The 15,632-nt window shown below is 39.5% G+C and overlaps 1 protein-coding gene across 3 annotated transcripts in view; it reads right to left on the bottom strand.

Moving 5' to 3' along the window:
* The window catches only part of ROS1 (ROS proto-oncogene 1, receptor tyrosine kinase), a 71,803-nt gene that overhangs the window by 16,680 nt on the left and 39,491 nt on the right, over positions 1-15,632 (bottom strand). For 2 of the 3 annotated variants that reach the window (XM_065681010.1, XM_065681013.1), the window contains exons 30-42: positions 13,352-13,584; positions 12,953-13,129; positions 11,746-11,920; positions 11,149-11,266; positions 8,830-9,017; positions 8,104-8,196; positions 7,250-7,385; positions 6,684-6,846; positions 6,352-6,416; positions 3,576-3,705; positions 2,748-2,845; positions 1,926-2,129; positions 680-814 (exon numbers count right to left, since the gene is read on the bottom strand). In XM_065681010.1, coding sequence (XP_065537082.1) covers positions 680-814; positions 1,926-2,129; positions 2,748-2,845; positions 3,576-3,705; positions 6,352-6,416; positions 6,684-6,846; positions 7,250-7,385; positions 8,104-8,196; positions 8,830-9,017; positions 11,149-11,266; positions 11,746-11,920; positions 12,953-13,129; positions 13,352-13,584 — 1,915 coding nt within the window. Of the gene's footprint in view, positions 1-679; positions 815-1,925; positions 2,130-2,747; positions 2,846-3,575; positions 3,706-6,351; positions 6,417-6,683; positions 6,847-7,249; positions 7,386-8,103; positions 8,197-8,829; positions 9,018-11,148; positions 11,267-11,745; positions 11,921-12,952; positions 13,130-13,351; positions 13,585-15,632 lie in introns of those variants that run through there. The other variant, XM_065681014.1, reaches the window with a different exon arrangement.

Raw genomic sequence — 15,632 nt, 5'->3', positions numbered from 1 at the left:
CCTTGTTTGGGTTTGATCCACTATATGTATTAATTTTATTTTTTCCGTTGCAAGAATTTTGCAATTAAACCTGAATTTTGTGCTGAAGAGACAAATGGAAATTGAAAGCTTTATTTATCTAGCTCAGCTAAAGACTATCCAGAAGTGCAGATTTCTCTTTTGCTGTACTTCTTCAGCCTTTCTTACTGGCTTTTGTAAGCTTTGTATCTGCAAAGACGGCACAATTTATTTTCCACAAATGTTCTAATCTTAGCCAAATTCCTGCAGCTGCCATTGAGAAAGACAGTTATATCTGCTATCACAGGTACATGGTGTGAAGGGGCCCGTAATTTCTTTCTTAAAGGGATCTTAACTTTAAGCCAGACAGGCACTCTCAGTCTGTTATCACATTATTACCAGATTCATGCCCAAGACTGACTTTTTAATGTCTCTGAAATCCCATTTAAAAGACCAATATCCACCATTCAGCTTGAATACTTAAGTTCTTACCCACAGGCTCCACTACTGAATGAATTAGTAGGAGGCTGGCAGCTACAGGTGCTAACTCTTTTATCTGAAAAAACAAATGGAGGATGTTGAACCCTGCTTGGGTATAAGTAACATTCAAAATAATGGTCATCTGGCAGTAAGTCTCTTGTTTCTTAAGAATATTATCAACATTTGAACAAAATTAACTTACAGGTCATCAGGACAATTGTTTGGAAATTCCAGCGTTCCTCCTGATCGTACATGGTGTAAAACTTCTGTATTGGAAAAACCTGGATATGGTTGTTGACCCAAAGTTAATGTTTCCCACACTAAGACTCCAAAAGCCCTAAGAAACAACAACAAAAATTAATTATCATAGTCATTATGAACAATCTCCCTGTCAGCAGCTAAAATGTGTCTAACCTAAGAATAAGACTCGGTTAGAAAAATTAGGAGTAAGAACTTTCAATCTGTTGTGAAACAATTCATTTGTCCAGCCTCTGGAATAGCTAAAATAAATGTGTAGAACTAACATGCTTTCCCAGACCAAGATGCAGCTTAGAAGTGACTGAGTGCCCACAGCTTCCCTGGGCAACACTTTTTGGTTGAGCATGTCCTCACTTAAACAAGTGCTTAGAAATCTCTACAGGAGGTGTAAAAAATGGAGAGAGACAAATTCTTTTAAGCACCACTCATAAAGCAATCAGCGCCTCATTTGGTTTGGCACAGAGCACTAGACAGGTTGCTTAGATGAATGTGTGGCAGTCAAATGGATAGGCTGAAAGGCTGAGGACTTGGACAAGATTGGTGAGCTGTAACCTACCGTAGCTACCTATGCCTTCCGAAATCAAAACTTGCGTGAATGTCTGGTTTAATGGATCTGATTTGGGTTGGGGGTTTTTTTCATGCTTCCCGACAGCGGGTCTTGGCTTCTTCATCATAAACTGAAACCCACCCTAAATTTACCTTAAGTAAATCTCCACAGTGAAGTACTATGACCTTCCCTTGTGATGATGCAGAGAAATTTGTAGTTCAAAACAGAGAAGTCACCAGAAGAAGGTGAAATGGTATGGGGAAGGTATTTGACTGTAGGCAAGAAATACCAATTAAACTAATGGAGAACAAAATGGATCAGCTTGCAGGTAGTAAATTCACTGACTAATCAAGCAAAAACCACATTGTGGGTCTGGTACAAAATTGTTCGATTGAGTGACACTAGCTCTTCCCAACCAGAATCCAAACCTAGAGCTCAAAGCACTAAGAAATACATCCATATAGGTACTGTTTTATGCCAAACTCTTCGTTAGCTCATTAAAATATCACTTAGGAGGAAATCTGCCTTAACCTAGAGATTGTTAATGATGGCAATATTCAACCTCATTTTTCCTCCTGTAAACCGGTATTTTCTTGCTGTGGGATTTAGTAAGACACACAGCTGTGTGGCTGTTATTACTCACCAGACATCAGAGTGATTTGTAAAGACACCATCAATGAGGCTTTCAGGAGCCATCCATCTCACAGGGAGTAAGCCTTCTCCTCTTTTCCTATAATAATCATTTTTATAGATATCTCTGGCAAGTCCAAAATCACCAATCTTTACTGTCCGGGAAGAGCTCTCATATTCCTTCGTAGACACAAGGCAGTTGCGAGCAGCCAGGTCCCTGATTTGCAAGGCAGAAATGAGAGGATGGAGTTAGTATTGCAGAAAAAACTCAGGTCAGAAGAGACCTGTGGACATCATCTGGTTCAACCCTCTCTTAAGAGCAGTGTCACCTTTGAGGTCGGATCGAGTGGCTTAGGCCTCATCACGTTAAGTTTTGCATATCTGCAAGACTGGAGGTGACACAGCTCCCATGGACGACCTGTTCCAGTGACTGATCCTGCACATTGTGAACAATATTATCTAATTTCCTTTGCTTTAACTTGTGCCTGTTGCTTCTTAGCTTTTTCATGTGCACCTCTGGGAAAAGTCTGTGTCTGCGTCCTCCCTGGCTACCCATTAGGCAGATTAAAACAGTAAATGGATCCCCCCATATGCACAGGATATAATTCTTGCCTAGGATGCAATGAGTCCTGGATTTAGATCTTAGATCTCACTATTTTGTGAGATAACTGTATGTGACTTTTAGCAGAAAAGCATAATATTAAATGTTAACTCCAGTGGTCTCACCTTCCCTGATACATTGTGATATATTTCTAGGTATTTTTTTCCCAAGGTAAGACAATCAGTCTGTATATTGCGAGTAAACCTTGGAAGACTAAGGAAGTAAGTTCTGTACCTGTGTATAAAATGCATTTTCTCTAAATAGACACAGCCTTTGCAAATATCCAAACATATATCCAAGAGGTCAGTCACTGTCAGTAAAGGACTCTGAAGCTACAAGAAACAAAGATAGAGGTTAGCCATGTCTTCCAGCTTTACAAACTCAGAATGACAACCTTCTTCTGCAAAGATGGTATTGTTTCTTCTTTTGAAATGTGTAGGATCTTTCCAAAACATGCAAAGCACAGGTGCAAAATATCTGTAAGTCAATAAAGTGCATGCTGTCAGGGTAAACTGCCAAATCACTGCACTGCAAGACAGGTGAACACATCCTGTTCCTTGATTCAGGGCTAAGAATATCCTGGGACCTTAAGAATTGTTTTGTCATCATAGTGGAAGAAATTGAACCCTGAAAATTTCCTCCTACTATCAGATCAGGTTTTCTTGCTGCTGTATTATTCAGTATAATATATTATTCTAATAGAATACACATATATACATTTCAGTAGAATTCAATACTGACTGTACATTTGATCCGATCATGTAAATGAACTTGACAATTGTTATGATGCTATACAATTTCAGTGTTGAGTACTTTTGACCTACAATTCTACCATCCAAATTATTGATCTGCATGCAAACTGGAAAAAAATACTTAATTAAAAATGTTTATTCTTTATTATTTTCTCTTCTTTCCTCCTAAAAAATTTCAGGATACAGGCAGAGGTACATCCGTATCCTCTATATGGCTGGACTATGCAGTCCATTTCTTGAGAAAGGGAAAAACTGCAAATCTGTGGGCAGTTACAGGTTAAAACCATGTGTCTCATGGTCTTTACCCTACCTTTTGCTTTCTGGCTCCTCGTAAATAGCTAAGTAGATCCCCTCCTTCCATCAGCTCCAGTATAAGGTACTGAGGTTCATTTAACAGGCACACACCAAGTAGCTTCAGAATGTGAGGGTGATCAAATTTACTAAAGAGAAGGAAACAACTGTAAGATTACATACGAGAAATCCAGCCGATTGACAGCTAATAAAGTGCATATGGCTGCAAGCAATGAATGAACAGTTTGGCCTTTACAATCCTGCCTCTACCACCAACATGATTTAGTAACTCAGAGTGAGAGATTTGCTCAGTCATGGGGAGAGTTCAGAGACACCTTTTCAAAACACAGGCTTACACTGCACAATGTTGGGCAATCTAATGCATGCATGGATAATAAAACTACACTTCTTTACATTTTTAGAAAGCAAAAAAAGGTAGGCAAATGGCAATCTTATCTAACATGAATTGCCACCTGTATATTAAAGGTACCTGTATTATTTTCATAGAGTACTTTTACTACTATATTCCCAGTAGAACTGCTGATTCAGAGAAATGGGGAGAAAGGTAAAAGCACAAGGTGCTACATATTATTTTACAATTTAGAGGATAACTGTTTCTCACAGTACGTTTTCAAGAGAAACAAAATATGCACAAGGAATACTTGCAGACATGCTGGTGATTGCCTGTGTGTGTCCAAAAAGATAGGGATTACCACAGAGCAATCAGCACTCTCAGATCTAGCATTTCTCAAAGAACATGTATTGCCCCTATCAGTGCCCATATTTTTGCAATCACATTTCTTGTGTTAGAAAATGGCTTCCTTTTTGCACAGCTGTGTGAAAGGACTCCGATCAGCAGTCAGAGAAACTTGACTCGGAGCAACTGATGGTGTCCAAAATGCTGTCAAATACACCAGTGTAAACAAACAAATAAAACAGAGGGGCATTCTCCTTCTAACCTCTTTCAGTTCACATAATCTTAGGTGTGGTCAAAGACTTCAGAAAAAAGCTGTGATTTTGAATTTGACACTTCCCCCCACCCCCGGCCCTGAGCACATATCTCTCAATCAGACAAACTTTGGCACTCTCAAGAACAAAGAGAGAGGAAGGAGCACCTGGCAGTCTCATTACAGCTCACACAGACCTTTCTCCACTGAGCTGTCATTCCTTACTTCCCAAGTGATGGATACACAGAAGAAATTGCTACATATATTTGTACACAAATGACTTGCCAATAACCATTATCAAATGACTTTTTGAAATGCAGACAACTCAATTTCCCCATTGCTGCAGAGCAATAATAGAAAAAACAAATAGTCCTTGCTTAACTGGAACAGTATGCATGACACTATAATCCACATTTTAAGGAACATCCAAAAAGGAAGCAAAATAAAAGTTGTGTTTAAATATCTAACATTAAGGTTTGTAAACTACCAGTTCTGCTTATTTTTTCTTTCTGCCCTTGGTTTCATTTATGAGACCTTACAGATGAATACCAAGAAAAATCATTAAGCCCTCCACAAGATAATTAAATCATTCATAAAAAAAAAATTCAAGCATATTAAAGTACCGTTTTAAAATGATTGTTTAATGTTTACTGGGAATATAAAACCTTTAAACATTTTTTTGTATTATTTTCATTTCTTTCTCATTGTATTGGTGTACATAGTGGCCCAAATCAGTGTTTACATTTATTATGTAAATGTATACATTATATTAAATGTAATAATTTCCAATTATATATTTTACCAGGGTTTCTGGTTTTGGATTATTAGGTGCAACAAGAAAGCAGAACTCAGGAAGCATCAGAGACTTTAACAATAGATATGTATAATTTCAATGCTACGCAGAAACAAGAACTTAACTGATAGACTGAAGATAGATTGCAGAAAGTTTACACACAACACTTATTCTTTGTCATTAATTTACACTTTAATGACATGGTCCCATTTTGGTTTTCATAAGCTTCTTACCTCATTCAATGCACAGTGTGTGGAAAAAGGCAAACAATGCAAGTAATATTTTTAAAAATGTATGAACACAAAAAAAGATGCCGTGAAAACCAATTTCAAATTTAATAACACTATGTTTTCTATGTACAGGGTATAAAATAATTCATTTTTCAAAAGATGCTTCTAATTCTGCATTTATGAAGTAAGAGTCAGAGAAGTGCAGAAGTGCATCTGAAAACTAAACCATGCTCCCAATTTTATGTTACCAGATGAAAACTTCAGCTGAACTTCTACTTGTTTCTGTGGATACTCTGGAAAACCAGATTTCCAGCTGACACACAGACTTTTCCCTGTGAAATTCTCTCCCTGGTGAGTTATTTTTTGAAGTCTGTCTCAATAGAAGGGGTGTGTGGCAGCCTCTAGTGGCAAGTATGCACATTTTTTAAAAAGCAATTTCCACTGTAAATTGAAGCTTCAAGGCATCCCCTTGTTTTGATATGTTTACTCCGGTAAAATGAGATTAGCCAAATGTAGCCCAATTGCTGTAATGACTAACTTAATTTTAGGGGAGTAAAGATACTGAATTACATCAGTCCAAACCTCAATACATTCATATGAGAATACTGAACTTGCAGTCTGTATCTCAAATTTTGCTAATCAGATTTGTAACTTTATTTTCATAAGATTCATCAGTAGTGACTTAAAGTTTTAGCAGAACGAGAACACCCCCAAAATGCCACAGTAATTTGTTTAGAGAGAAGCATTACTTTCATTCTTCTTGAAGACTACCAACCTTACATGATAGTGGCTTCGAAGGGTACCCAGTGGCAAAGCTGTCCCTACCTCATTAAGTGTGCCTCCTTCAAGAATTCACTCTTCTCGTGGTCTGTTGCACCCTTCTTCAAAGTCTACTCAACAGAAAGCAAAAGTGTAATAAAACTTAAGTCACCACCATCATAATCACAAGGCACTCGAGTAAAGCAATCAGACATAGACATGGCCTTAAATACAAGTTATTTTCCAGCATTTGTTACAAGGAGTTAGGCTCAGCTCCAAGCTTTACTTCAAGGAAACACCCAAATCTCTCTCAACACCTGTCTCTGTGGTATAACCTCTGAGCCAAATTTTTCTACGCATCTCATTCCATTGCCAGAGAAATACAAAGCTGCAATTACCTTGACTGCTACTTTGGATTCTCCACTTCCATCAGCCAGGATATCTACTGCAGTCCCTTCATACACCTCTCCAAATGCTCCGCTTCCTAACAATTTGTGTAAGTTCAATTTGTCGCGAGGGAAAGCCGGCAATGATTCAATCTCTGCTTGAGAAGGAAGAATGCTACAAAACAGAAATGCTGGTCACTTGCTCATACCTAAGAACTTTTGAAATATTATTAAAATTCTTCCTTACGTGAATCTGGAACTAGTTGTCTCATCAGATACATTTAAGGGGGGCTCAGGTGAAGCCTAAGTATTTTGAAAGTTAGGAAAACATCAGGTCTTCCTTTCCCATTCATCTGCATTTCTTGCCAACATGAACATGCAGGGTGGGTTAGAGACAATCCAGGCCAGGGTGCATGCCAGAGAACCAGCATGGCAGAGCCTACTTACAAGCAGATTTGCCTTTCAGTGCAGATGCAACCCTTAACTCTACCTTGAGGTGTCAGGGATAGGGAAAACTAGTCCGTGGAAGCCCTTTTAGATGTATTTGTCCTGAAAATACATTTTCTCCAAGGATGTACCTTACAGCGTAACAGGCATTGGCTAATCCCACTGTATCAATCATGCCCCTGAGTTGAGCTAGTTCTTTATCTTCTTTGATAAACACTATCTGTCCAGGCAAAGCCTTTTTTCTGGATTTCCATCTTTGGTGCCATACTGGAACAGAAAAGCAGACCATCAGATTTTTTACTCTGAGAGCATCCCAACATGTCAGCAGGCTGAAAGGCTACAGGTTTTTTGCTCTTGTGTTCAACATGACCTCCCAGAAGTTTATGTAAGCAAGACATTTCCATCTGGCCACCACCTTTTTCCCAGAAAACACAGGCAACTGCTCCTTGAGCTGAGAAATCAGTCAAACATCCACTTCCATATGTGCTAAGACCTTAGTCTGAAGGGATGCTGCTTTATCCCAGGGGGAGGATGAGGAGTGAGAGGGCAGGACCATCATATGTGGACATCTACATCTCGGGGTAATCTCTACATCCTTTCTTTAAGGACAAAACTTAAGAAGAAAAAAATGGGACCCTTTGGTGAATAACTACAGTACCCAACTTTAGAATTGTAAGGTACAAGTTTTTATAAGGATACACAGGAACATCTGCATTCTTTCAGCATTCCTGTGCTCTCCCTGCAGGGAATCAACAGCAAGAAATGCCAGAAATGGAGTGAATTGGTGTACTGTGCTTGATACTGAAAACATAACCATCTATCTCTAGGGTCTCAAAGGATAAGACTATACAAATTTCTGCCATCTCCCACCCTTGGGACTATTCAGTATTTCCCTAAATCTGGAAGTCGATCATCTCCTACCATCTGAACTGCCTTTTACTAAGGCCTGGCTAACCAAGGCTATGTAAAAAACTCAGCCACATACCAAAACCAAATAGCATGACCACAGTCAAGCCCAGCATAACAATTCCAGTCACAACAGCAATAGCAATGATAGCATCTGGAGAGATCACAGTATCTGGTAAACAGAAGGGGAAAATTGGTTATTGACTGAGTATAAAAATTATGTCAGTCCTATGGAGTTGAGCAAACCTGAGAAAACCCTTGACCTGCCTATTGCATAAATGTCTTCCTCTGCACAAGGCTTTCTTGTAGGCTGTATGTATGTATTTGGTCAGATTAATCCTCCTCCCCCAGCTCTGGGCCATTCCTGTGGTGATGACCTACTGTGTACATGGAAAGAGAAAATGCTGAGCTGTTTGGCTGCTCGAAGTGGGATTTTCAAAAACACCCACAGAACATAGGTCTAACATTCTGGCTGAAGGTACAAAGTAACCCTCACATCCTTACCCAGTGAGGGAGCTTGCATTTATTTCAAGAATCACACCACAATGCTGAGTACAGGACCACAGACACAAACCGGTATAATCAAGCAGAAGCAAATTACAGGCCCACATTTGGGTGCAACAGAGTATGGATGAGTGCCAGCAGCTCAGGTCACCATATAAATGTCACCATTTATTACCTCTCAGACACATTACTTAACCAGTGCAGCAACACCATTATTAACATAGCAGGTTTTAATTCACAAATAGCTATGATTATTCTGAACAAAAAGTTGATTAACAGAGTAAGAAAGTACAGTACATACCTTCACCCAAAATTATATCCTCACTTGTGTCACTGTATTCACCAAGTCCCAGCACATTTGCAGCTGCAACTCTGAACTGGAAAGTTCCATCTAAGTTCTTCGCCTTCCACATGCAAATACTGGCACAGGAGCCATTGTAAACCACCTCCCACAAGAACTTCACTTTGCTGGTGTTGTCAGACTGCTTCCTGCAACAGGCACAGCAAAAGAACACAAGTATGCTGTTAACAGAATGAGGGTAGTTTACTACTTCCCCCTCTCTCCGTTCTTTGCTTCAGTTCTCTGGCCTTCACAGCTTCTCTGTCTGCATGGAAGCTCAATCTGGTCATGGGGTTTTGGCTACAGAGCAAAACATTGTACCATGCCATTTTAGCAATGCTAGGAATCACACATCTTTAGCTTGGCATTGGAAATGAGATGCTAGTGTTTTAGACATAAAAAGCTCCAGCACTCTTTCACCTGTTTCAGTGTACACTTCACAGCCAAGATTTCAAAACCTTCTTATTAAGTTTTCAGGAAAAAAAAAAAAAAATCCCAACATTTATTTTTGTTTTCTGTTAGAGGTTTTTGCTTTCTTGGGCCCAGAGTAATTTGGTGGCTCTTGTGCATCAGGTTTCACAAGCTAAACAGGAAGCAACTCATTGGCAGTGAAGACACAATTCTTTAGCTAGCCAGTTTCCCAGAGTATCTGCTGACTGCTGGGTATATTTCTTCCTTTCCCCATTGGACTGAGATTGATTGCTCACAATAAATTCAGAGCTGATTATTCACCAACGAAAAGAAGACCATGCATTTAAACTGGAAACGCCATATTTGAAATATCATTTCATGTCACACAAGACTGTAATATTTCATATAAAATGACTTTCATGAGCACGTCAATTATTCTCCCAACACACTTTAATGCAGAAAAAAGGTCAAATGTTTCTAAAACAGAAAAGCATTTGGAAACTGTATGATCATGTCCTTAGTGTTTACATGGCTCTACCAGACCTGTATGAAAAACAGGGGTTGTTTCAAAGGGCTAAGCAAATCTTTTCTAGAATGCTATGCAACTGACCTAATATTTTTCTACCTGCTCTGAAAGGATCATGAAGCAAAATTCAGTCGAAACCATCAGCACATGCACCTTCAAACTGCAGGAGGAAAGCTTATTTCATTAAAAAAAAAAAAAAGCCAAAAACCCCATAAACAACCACCACCACCACCACCCCAAGAAAAAAATCCCAGAACCAAACCCACACACACACCTCAGCTAAGAAGTATGATTCCACAGATGAACAAGAAGCCGCAGCCTGGAGAACACAGTGGCTAACTCACAACCCTGACATAGGCCAAGGGACTGTCCTTTGTTTATTCATGGACAGCAAGCCAGGTACAAACTGGCTGATGGCACGTCAAAATTATTGTGGTCTCATAGCATGCAGGTCAGTGCTGCTGTATGCTCACAGAACTGTATAGAGGAAGCTTACAGCACCAGGAAAATATGTCTGGGTGAAAACTTATATAGGTAAAGTATGCCCAGCTCCACAGTGCTGTCAGTCCCTAGCTTTCAAAAGCATAGAGTTAACTGAGGAAGAAGTCATAGCTACCTCTCAAAAACTGCTTCCCTCCGTCAACCCTAATTTCAATGTCATAGGAATATCCCAGAAGATGAACTCTCCTCATTCTTACATAATGCATTAAGTCTTCCACTGACTGCCTTAAACAGACCTCTCCAGAGTCACGATCAAAAAAGGAGAAATTTCAAAGTCACTGCCCACAGCAGTACACTTTAACCTGTCCGTTCAGCCCTTCCAATGCCAGTGCAGGAATAAGCGTGAACATTCTAGAGTTGCTTAATGAGTGTGACGTACATAGTCCAGGCAACCTGTATTCAATATCAAAGCACTTCAAAAATTATCTAGTCATCCCAAGTCGGTGGGGTTATGTTATGATTTTTTATAATGCCTTTTCATAAGTCCTCTGAACACTAAGATATTTCTATATGCATTTAGACAAAAATACACACTACATTCTTGAAATCCGTTATTTGAGAATATCTCCAAATCTTCTTCTGATTAACCAACGTATATCCAAATAGATCTCTGTAACTCAGGGTTGGTCTGGAAATGTTAGTGTATATTTTCTTCCAAGTTTTCCAGGAATTTCTGGAAGTGGTGAATACTTAGTTTATCCAAGAAAGAGATCCCATGAGAAGGGCCATTTGCACCATATATGTTTCACTCTTCCCATTAGAGCTGAACTGAAAGCCCCTGCACATGCAGGTGTGTTCCGAGCTGTTCCCTATGGGGAAGAGTGCCGGCATGCATAGCTTACCTGCTTTCTAAGATGTAGTAGGTCAGGTTGCTTCCATTGTCATCAGCCTTTTCCCACTGTACAGAGTTTTTAGTGTCTTCTGCTCTTTTTGGAACTCCTGGCTTACTGGGAACACCAGCTTAGGCCAAACGGGGGAAGAAACCGAACACTTTAAATTTTTTTATAGTAAGACAAAGGGGTAATGGGCACAGAGGAAAATTTAGATGTGCACATGGATGTTTAGACATACAAAAGGATGGAGGATCTACATGAGTAATCCCCAAGCTAGAATGAATATTTGGTCTTCTCTTTTCATTAGTCAAATTTCGTATTTTTCACTCATATGCAGCCTCTCATCGGTAGTTAGGAATTCATATGCATGGAGGCATTTAATTTCAGTTTCCCTCACTCTGCGTCTGTTCCACTTGGAAGTGAACTTCATTTCTTTACCCTATTACTTCTGCAGATACAAAATTGTGTCGTTTATTTTTTAAAAACACGAAACCGTTGGCTCCTAGTATAAGAAAATTGCCTACTAAAATGCATAAAATGCTGTGTTTGAATATTAATGTCCTGAAAATAGTCTTAAAATCTCATTACCTTATGTTAAGTGCTTACCTGTAGTTTTAAAGCTTTTTGAGGAGGAAGTGCTTTTCAATCCTGTATCATAAACTACTGTTACTCTTACAAGGTAGTTGGTTGAAGGAAGAGTTCCTGTGAGATTGCATGTGTAAACAAGATGTGTTGTGCATGTAGTTGTTGCAGGAGAAAACCAGTCACTTTTTGTTTGCCACTAGAAAAATAAAATATCATCATGGTCAGCTTTGTTGCTCTGCTGAAAGTGTGTCACAGTTCTATTCCTGCATAGGTTAACTACTTTGCCACCTTTTATTATCATAGAGGAGAGATTACACATGTGCTGTTTCAACCATGGGACTATGTCCTCTTAAAGAGCAAGGACAAAAAAATCCAGGATTTTAATTTGTTTTCAGGAGACCTATAAATCTTGGCAGCCACAAATGACAACAGATTAAGTGACCCCTTTGCGCAGCCAAAAGGAGACGTCTCCTAGCTTATCTGTGTGCAGCTTGCATTTCTGGATCACCGCGCTGCTCCCATGAGTTCGGTTTGCCATGATATAATTAAAAGGAGGTGGTTTAGTGGAATGGTGCTATGACATTTGTTTTAGGACAGGGAAATATTTGGTGTAGTCCTAATGAATCCTATTATCTATATCAAGGACTCTTTGTGATCCAGTTCAGCAACTAACATTTTCTGTCTCCATTGGTCCAGACATTCAAATCTGAAGCTTCCATCCATGCTGCTGTCACTTGCAGTGCTTACTTCTACCGTCTGCACTACTGGACCTGTGCATCTCTGACATTTTCCCCTAACCTTTATCATAAGAAAGTAACATTCAGATACTAGGTTGTAGCTAATATTTAATGCTGAAACCCCTTTTCTTCTCTTCCTTGTACAGAGCAGACACAGGATTTATAGCTACAAGCCAGGCTGGGGGAGGGCAGTGAGGAAAGAGCGAGGGGACTCTACTGAAACAGGAGACCTGGGAGGAATTCTGGTGGGGTCATCCAGGATGTCCTTTGACACTATGGAGTATTATATGCCACAGCTGCACTCCCTCTTGTTCCTGGCATACACGGCCTCCATCCTGCCCCTTCTGAGATACCAAGACTGACGTCACCATGCCCAAGTTATCCACAGAGACTCTTCATAGACACCCTGCCACCTTGTCCTGATCACCAGGACTCAGTGTGTTAAATTTGCTTTGATCTGGGGGAAAAAAAGAAGAAAAAGATATTTCTACCTTGCGCAGCTCAAACCAGAAGCTGGTTTCATTGACGTGCAGAGGAGCTCTCCACTGTAGCTGGAAACTGGTATTTCTGGGAACTATGTTGGAAGGTGCAGGTGGAGTCTCAAAAGTTTTTGCAATAACAGGGACACTTTCAGAAAACCAGTTCTCATCGGGATGAAAAGCAAGAACCTGATAAGCAAATGGATGGTAAGGAAAAGGTACAGTTCCAGACCAGTGGGAAAGGTGGCTTTAGCAGCTCTGAGTGTTTGGAAGACTATCTGTTTTCAAACAAGACTGAGAAAAGTCTGTCAAGCTTTGAACTCATTTTTTCAAAACACACACATAGCTTTACAGAAAAACAGTCTAAAGAGCTGCAGGTTGGTGAACAGGTAAAACTGCTCTTAACTGTACCTTGAATAAATTGTTTGTTCCAGATTGGAGCCCATGGACAGACCAGGCAAGTGTCCCATTTGGAAATTCACTTTTTCGCAAGGGTGTTGCTGGGACAGAAGGTAACAAATTGACGGAGATTTGATAGCGGATGGATTCTAGAGGTCCATTTGGCTTCAGAGGTTCATTCCAAGATATGCTGATGGTGGTGTCAGACAAAACCACTGTCTTAATGGAATCAACTGCCTCTGGTACTGAAACAGACAGAAAAATTAATTTCCTTTGGGGTCCAGATCTCACTAGAGGTTTGTTTGGTTGGTTGGTTGTTTTATTTTTAGAGAAGTCAAAAATGCCACCGAAGAAAGGAGAAAGGGTTATAAGCTCATGAATATAATCCATTTACAGGACTGACACTTTACGCATGTCAAACTTGTATTCCTGTACAGTCAGTCAGCTAATCTTCAAAATATTTTGAGGAACTTTTTGGGTATCTCTTTGGTTATCCTATCATGCAAGCAGACAAAAAAACCCAGCTGCTGTCCTTTGTCTCTACATGTATAGCCATATCACTGAATTCCTGCTTTCTCTTAGATTCCTAATTAGGGTCTGAGATTCAATAAAGTTTAATATGATGCTTAATTGGAAATGCACTAAAACAAGTACCCATGCCCTATGCCAATCGGGAAGTCTTTTCTCAAGCAGAAATGTATGAAGGAAGAAAAACCAAGACTAAGCATTTTTTGCCATCAGTTACAATTTTGCCGAGAAATTCATGGTCTGGCTGAGTTGTATAAGAAACCAACTGGGCTGCTCGTCTGGTGTCCATGCCAGCTGGTTACCCACTAATTGTTCTGGAAAAATCAACCCTTCCTTTAAAGCTTTGAGATCGCAGACTTTGAAATGGTAAATGCCTTGCCTCAGCCTTGTGTTAATAATTCTTTTTTCATATTGAACTGTCCACATAATAAAAAGTTAACAAGTCATTACATTATGTTCCCAATTTGTCAGAATGATGGATACATATTCTATAACTTATGTCCTAGTAGCAAGACTGCAGATTATTTAAATGAAATGTGCAGAATCTGGTCTAGTAAAGAAGACAATTTCTCATTTCACATAAACACGTGGAGTAAGAGTGACACTCTGTGGCAAGAGCAATGCATTAATTTTTCCAAGCTGTCTTCCTTTTTTTTTTTTTTTTTTTTTGTTCCTACTATCTTGTTATTTGTTGGAAAATACAGATTAATCCAAGCTTCCTTCATTTCATTACAGAATTGAGGGAAACACAGGGAATTCACACAACTTCAGAGGTGTGAAATAGCACACAGAGTTCAAGAGGCTCTAGCAAGCAACATCTGATTACAATTTAAACTACCAGTAACGTTCATGAAATTGAGAACATAAATGCCAGGACACACACACATTCTGTTTACATCTGGTTGGAAATCTTTCAGCAAATTGTATAAAGCTCTAAAAGTCGATGCAAATACGTATGAAAAATGCTCAAGATTTGGGGTCTGGTGTGGTTTCTGGTTTTTTTTTTTTGGTGGTTGGTAGTTGGTTTGTTGGTTTGGTTTTTGTGTTTTTTGGTGTTGTTTTTTTTTTGTCTAGGACTTTATTTTGATCCCAAAATTTTGTTTTGCCCCAACTAGAGAAGCCAGTTCCGAGTTTCATGTTTCATTTTAACTTGAGACTGAAAAATTCCATTTTTGTGAAGCAACCCAGGCTCCCACTTGAATGCTACTTTTATGTTTTGCCGCTGAAAGGGTGCACATTGCTGCAGGATGGCTCAGGTCACCACACAAAGAAGCAATGCTGTGAATTCTTGCCACATCCCAATAATATTCAATCTTAACAGTGTGTCAAAGTTTACAACAGATGTGGATTTCCATGCAAAGCATTGAAATGTACTGATCATCGGTCAGATTTTCTTATTTTTTAGCCACAGACTCCTCAGGAATATGCTCACAATATTCAGAGATCCACATGGGATGAGAGCCTAAATGCTGCAGATGTAGAGATCTGACTACTAAAAGACAAAAAGTAGCATGGTTGGAAGAGAACTCCCAAAGTGTAGCATGCCTGGATCCCTAAAATAGAGTGGCAATGTGCTTGCAGCTCTTGTTCCACTTTCATCTGAAAGATCAAAAGAGGTTTGTCTTAAACAAAGGTTTTCTTAAGTGGAAAAACATGACTGCCCAGGACAAAAAAACCCAGAAGATGATCTGTGCACAAGAGGAGCCACTGGCAATTCACAGGTTATAGAATCATAGAATCATAGAATAGTCAGGGTTGGAAAGGA

This window comes from Lathamus discolor, chromosome 5 (assembly GCF_037157495.1).
Source record: "Lathamus discolor isolate bLatDis1 chromosome 5, bLatDis1.hap1, whole genome shotgun sequence".
NCBI classification, from domain to species: Eukaryota; Metazoa; Chordata; class Aves; order Psittaciformes; family Psittacidae; genus Lathamus; species Lathamus discolor.
Note: the sequence above shows the minus strand (reverse complement) of the source record. Positions and strands in the feature narration are given on the sequence as shown.